The sequence below is a fragment of the Crinia signifera genome, chromosome 19, assembly GCF_055691185.1.
Source record: "Crinia signifera chromosome 19, ASM5569118v1, whole genome shotgun sequence".
Lineage (NCBI taxonomy): Eukaryota > Metazoa > Chordata > Amphibia > Anura > Myobatrachidae > Crinia > Crinia signifera.
The window spans coordinates 24,709,961-24,715,960 of record NC_139226.1 but is presented as its reverse complement, the minus strand read 5'-3'; the positions used below and the strand labels follow the sequence as shown (position 1 = coordinate 24,715,960).

Sequence of the window (6,000 nt, the reverse complement as noted above, 5' to 3'; positions counted from 1 at the left end):
TCAGGTGATGTCACTGTGTAGCCCTCCTGCATAACGGAGCTGTAATGTCAGTGTGTAGCCCTCCTGTGTAATATAGCTGTGATCAGGTGATGTCACTGTGTAGCCCTCCTGCATAACGGAGCTGTAATGTCAGTGTGTAGCCCTCCTATGTAATGTAGCTGGGATGTCACTGTGTAGCCCTGCTGTGTAATGTAGCTGTGATGTCAGTGTGTAGCCCTACTGTGTAATGCAGCTGTGATGTCAGTGTGTAGTCCTACTGTGTAATGTAGCTGTGATGTAAGTGTGTAGCCTTACTGTGTAATGTAGCTGTGATGTCAGTGTGTAGCCCTCCTGTGTAACAGAGCTGTGATGTCTGTGTGTAACCCTACTGTGTAATGTAGCTGTGATGTCAGTGTGTAGCCCTACTGTGTAATGTAGCTGTGATGTCAGTGTGTAGCCCTTCTGTGTAATGTAGCTGTGATGTCAGTGTCTAGCCCCCCTGTGTAATGTAGCTGTGATGTCACTGTGTAACCCTCCTGTGTAATGTAGCTGTGGTGTCAGTGTGTAGCCCTCCTGTGTAATGGAGCTGTAATGTCAGTGTGTAGCCCTACTGTGTAATGTAGCTGTGATGTCAGTGTGTAGCCCTCCTGTGTAATGTAGCTGTGATGTCAGTGTGTAGCCCTCCTGTGTAATGCAGCTGCGATGTCAGTGTGTAGCACTACTGTGTAACAGAGCTGTGATGTCAGTGTGTAGCCCTAATGTGTAATGTAGCTGTGATGTCAGTGTGTATCCTACTGTGTAATGTAGCTGTAATGTCAGTGTGAAGCCCCCCTGCGTAATGTAGCTGTGATGTCAGTGTGTATCCCTACTGTGTAATGTAGCTATGATGTCAGTGTGTAGCCCTACTGTGTAATGTAGCTGTGATGTCAGTGTGTAGCCCTCCTGTGTAATGTAGCTGTGATGTCAGTGTGTATCCCTACTGTGTAATGTAGCTGTGATGTCAGTGTGTATCCCTACTGTGTAATGTAGCTGTGATGTCAGGGTGTAGCCCTCCTGTGTAATGTAGCTGTGATGTCAGTGTATAGCCCTACTGTGTAATGTAGCTGTGATGTCAGTGAGTAGTCCTACTGTGTAATTTAGCTGTGATGTCAGTGTGTAGCCCTCCTGTGTAATGCAGCTGTGATGTCAGTGTGTAGCCCTACTGTGTAATTTAGCTGTGATGTCAGTGTGTAGCCCTCCTGTGTAATATAGCTGTGATCAGGTGATGTCACTGTGTAGCCCTCCTGCATAACGGAGCTGTAATGTCAGTGTGTAGCCCTCCTATGTAATGTAGCTGGGATGTCACTGTGTAACCCTGCTGCATAACGGAGCTGTAATGTCAGTGTGTAGCCCTCCTGTGTAATTTAGCTGTGATGTCACTGTGTAGCCCTGCTGTGTAATGTAGCTGTGATGTCAGTGTGTAGCCCTACTGTGTAATGCAGCTGTGATGTCAGTGTGTAGTCCTACTGTGTAATGTAGCTGTGATGTAAGTGTGTAGCCTTACTGTGTAATGTAGCTGTGATGTCAGTGTGTAGCCCTCCTGTGTATTATAGCTGTGATGTCACTGTGTAACCTTCCTGTGTAACGGAGCTGTGATGTCTGTGTGTAACCCTACTGTGTAATGTAGCTGTGATGTCAGTGTGTAGCCCTACTGTGTAATGTAGCTGTGATGTCAGTGTGTAGCCCTCCTGTGTAATGTAGCTGTGATGTCAGTGTCTAGCCCCCCTGTGTAATGTAGCTGTGATGTCACTGTGTAACCCTCCTGTGTAATGTAGCTGTGGTGTCAGTGTGTAGCCCTCCTGTGTAATGGAGCTGTAATGTCAGTGTGTAGCCCTACTGTGTAATGTAGCTGTGATGTCAGTGTGTAGCCCTCCTGTGTAATGTAGCTGTGATGTCAGTGTGTAGCCCTCCTGTGTAATGTAGCTGCGATGTCAGTGTGTAGCACTACTGTGTAACAGAGCTGTGATGTCAGTGTGTAGCCCTAATGTGTAATGTAGCTGTGATGTCAGTGTGTATCCCTACTGTGTAATGTAGCTGTAATGTCAGTGTGTAGCCCTCCTGCGTAATGTAGCTGTGATGTCAGTATGTATCCCTACTGTTTAATGTAGCTATGATGTCAGTGTGTAGCCCTACTGTGTAATGTAGCTGTGATGTCAGTGTGTAGCCCTCCTGTGTAATGTAGCTGTGATGTCAGTGTGTAGCCCTCCTGTGTAAAGCAGCTGTGATGTCAGTGTGTAGCCCTACTGTGTAATTTAGCTGTGATGTCAGTGTGTAGCCCTCCTGTGTAATATAGCTGTGATCAGGTGATGTCACTGTATAACCCTCCTGCGTAACGGAGCTGTAATGTCAGTGTGTAGCCCTCCTGTGTAATGTAGCTGTGATGTCAGTGTGTAGCCCTCTTGTGTAATGTAGCTGTGATGTCAGTGTGTAGCCCTACTGTGTAATGTAGTTGTGATATCAGTGTGTGTAGCCCTACTGTGTAATGTAGCTGTGAGGTCAGTGTGAAGCCCTCCTGTGTAATGTAGCTGTGATGTCAGTGTGTAGCCCTCCTGTGTAATATAGCTGTGATCAGGTGATGTCACTTTGTAACCCTCCTGTGTAACGGAGCTGTAATGTCAGTGTGTAGCCCTACTGTGTAATGTAGCTGTGATGTCAGTGTGTAGCCCTACTGTGTAATGTAGCTGTGATGTCAGTGTGTAACCCTCCTGTGTAACGTAGCTGTAATATCACTGTGTAGCCCTACTGTGTAATTTAGCTGTGATGTCAGTGTGTAGCACTACTGTGTAATGTAGCTGTAATGTCAGAGTGTAGCCAGTACTGTGCTTGGTACTTTAGGTTTAACCTGCCATTGCAGGACACGCCCCTGAGTGACAGTAAACACACCCCATGGGTAGAATGTGATACGCTCCCTCAACGGTGCACTGCACAATGCCTTACAGAGCAATCTATAATCTCCCTGAAACTACTTTTCAAAAGTAGGCAAGTATGATGTACAAACATTGTATCCCTCAGTATGTGGTTTTCTGACAGTGGGCCTTATTCTAGTTCACTCTTTCTGACAAAATCCTTCTTAGATGGACAAAACCATGTGCACTGCAGGTGGGGCAGATGTTACTTGTGCAGAGAGAATTAGATTTGGGTGGGGTTTTACTTCAAAGTGAGATCTATATTGCAGTGTAAAAATAAAGCAGCCAGTATTTACCCTGCACAGAAACAAAATAACTCCCCAAATCTAATTCTCTCTGCACATTTTACATCTGCCCCCCTGCAGTGCACATTGTTTTTTCCATCTAAGAAGGATTTTGTCAGAAAGAGTGAACTAGAATAAGGCTCAGTGTCACTAGGTTACAGGACCAGGAAGTTCTGTGGTTGGGGCAGTGACACAAAATATCTGCCCTATAACTAAACTAGGCACAGATTCCTCATTCTACAGATGATAAACAGGAGACACACTGAGCGGACATCTACAATGAGGGTCTGTGTAACAGCAGGTAAGGTGCCACATATATAATGATACATCTATACTATATTATTACATGAATATTATAGCACATATTACCATGGACCATACAGCACAGCATGTCAACCTTTACCATGTGTCAACCTTTTGCCAGTCAACCTAGACATTGTCCTCCTAATGACCCATGCCTGCAGGGGCTGGCTGGCAACTTTCAGCCTGGGGGGCAAAACAAGCAAGTGGGCCATCACCATCGCCATAATTTCACCACCCTACCCTCTTCCCTTTAGTATGCAGCAAGGATTAAACAATCCTTCCCCCCCCCCCCCACAGAAAAAAATTTACACTTTCATGCGCATTACACATAACGCCACACACCGTAATGCCCATTACACATAACGCCACACACCGTAATGCCCATTACACATAATGCCACACACCATAATGCCACACCGTAATGCCCACTACACATAATGCCAACACCCTAATGCCCATTACACATAATGCCACACACCGTAATGCTAATTAAACATAATGCCACACACCGTAATGCCCATTACACATAATGCCAATGCCGTAATGCCCATTACACATAATGCCAACACCCTAATGCCCATTACACATAATGCCAACACCCTAATGCCCATTACACATAATGCCAACACCCTAATGCCCATTACACATAATGCCACACACCATAATGCCAACACTGTAATGCCCATTACACATAATGTCACACACCGTAATGCCCATTACACATAATGCAACACACCGTAATGCCCACTACACATAATGCCAACACCCTAATGCCCATTACACATAATGCCACACACTGTAATGCTAATTAAACATAATGCCACACACCGTAATGCCCATTACACATAATGCCAACACCCTAATGCCCATTACACATAATGCCAACACCCTAATGCCCATTACACATAATGCCAATACCCTAATGCCCATTACACATAATGCCACACACCATAATGCCAACACTGTAATGCCCATTACACATAATGCCACACACCGTAATGCCCATTACACATAAAGCCATCACCATAATGCCCTTTACACATAATGCCAACACCATAATGCCCATTACACATAATGCCAACACCATAATTCCAACACCATAATGCCCATTACAAATAATACCAACAACATAATGCCCATAAAACATAATGCCACATGCTATAAAGCCCATTACACATAATGCCAATACCGTAATGCCCATTAAACATATTAATGCCAATTACATATTATACCATACGACTGCTGCTTACCTACATGTTCATTGTCAGAAGTATATCACTTGTTGCCAGGGGTTACAAGCTTCTTGCCATGTGTTTCATTCTTGTTTCTATGGGGATTTTTTGCCAGGGGGAAACCAGGGTACATACATGCTCATCGCCAAGGGGTACTATTTAAATAGCGCGCCAGCGCTACCCGAATCCGCACTTCCGGGTAGCGCTGGCCGCGCTGTTCACTTCTGACAGACACTAGAGGTATGGCAGTACCTCTAGTGTCTGTCTCCTATAAGGCGGCGGCCATTTTTGGAGAGGCCGTCTCCGTACATTTGTAGGACCAGGAAGCCGGGGATGAGCTGAAGTCACTGAAGTGACACACGGAGGCGGCCGGCAGCTGCGGCATCGTGTGCAAGATGCACACAGCGGCCCAGCCTGCACACAGTCCTACCGGCCTGGGGGGCATGTGGCACTCTGCCCCCCGGCCCAGCCCGCCCCTGCATGCCTGTTATAATGGATTATCAAGTCCGAAATATATAATTAGAAAATATAAGTCCCTGCCAATTGGTGCCATCTTCATTCCAGCATAGGAGAGAGTGCAGGACGGACCTCTGTCTGTCTGTGGGTGGTATCCTCAGTGGATGTTTGCTGTGTCTGATGTCTTACTCCAGGGTGCCCTGTCTGCCCTATAACAGGGCGCTGCTGCTCACTGCCCTATAACTGGGTGCTGCCGCTGTCTGCCCTATAACTGTGTGCTGCCGCTGTCTGCCCTATAACTGGGTGCTGCCGCTGTCTGCCCTATAACTGGGTGCTGCCGCTGTCTTGCCTATAACTGGGTGTGCCCACTGTCTGCCCTATACCTGGGTGCGCCCGCTGTCTGCCCTATAACTGGGTGCTGCCACTGTCTGCCCTATGACTTGGCGCTGCCGCTGTCTGCCCTATGACTGGGCGCTACCGCTGTCTGCCCTATGATTGGGGGTTGACGCTGTCTGCCCTATGACTGGGTGCTGCCGCTCCCAGCCCTATAACTGGGGGCTGCCGCTGTCTTCCCTATAACTGGGGGCTGCCGCTGTCTGCCCTATAACTGGGTGCTGCCGCTGTCTGCCCTATAACTGGGTGCTGCCGCTGTCTGCCCTATAACTGGGGGCTGCCGCTGTATGCCCTATAACTGGGTGCTGCCGCTGTCTGCCCTATAACTGGGTGCGGCCGCTGTCTGCCCTATAACTGGGTGCGGCCGCTGTCTGCCCTATAACTGGGTGCGGCCGCTGTCTGCCCTAT

At 47.5% G+C, this 6,000-nt stretch overlaps 1 protein-coding gene across 1 annotated transcript in view; it reads left to right on the top strand.

Moving 5' to 3' along the window:
* The first annotated feature begins 3,464 nt into the window (after window positions 1-3,464).
* LOC146042236 (cell adhesion molecule CEACAM1-like) overlaps window positions 3,465-6,000 on the top strand; it is a 74,949-nt gene continuing 72,413 nt past the window's right edge. Inside the window, exon 1 of the mRNA XM_083162157.1 lies at window positions 3,465-3,509. Coding sequence (XP_083018283.1) covers window positions 3,488-3,509 — 22 coding nt within the window. The 5' untranslated portion in view covers window positions 3,465-3,487. The remainder of the gene's footprint in view (window positions 3,510-6,000) is intronic.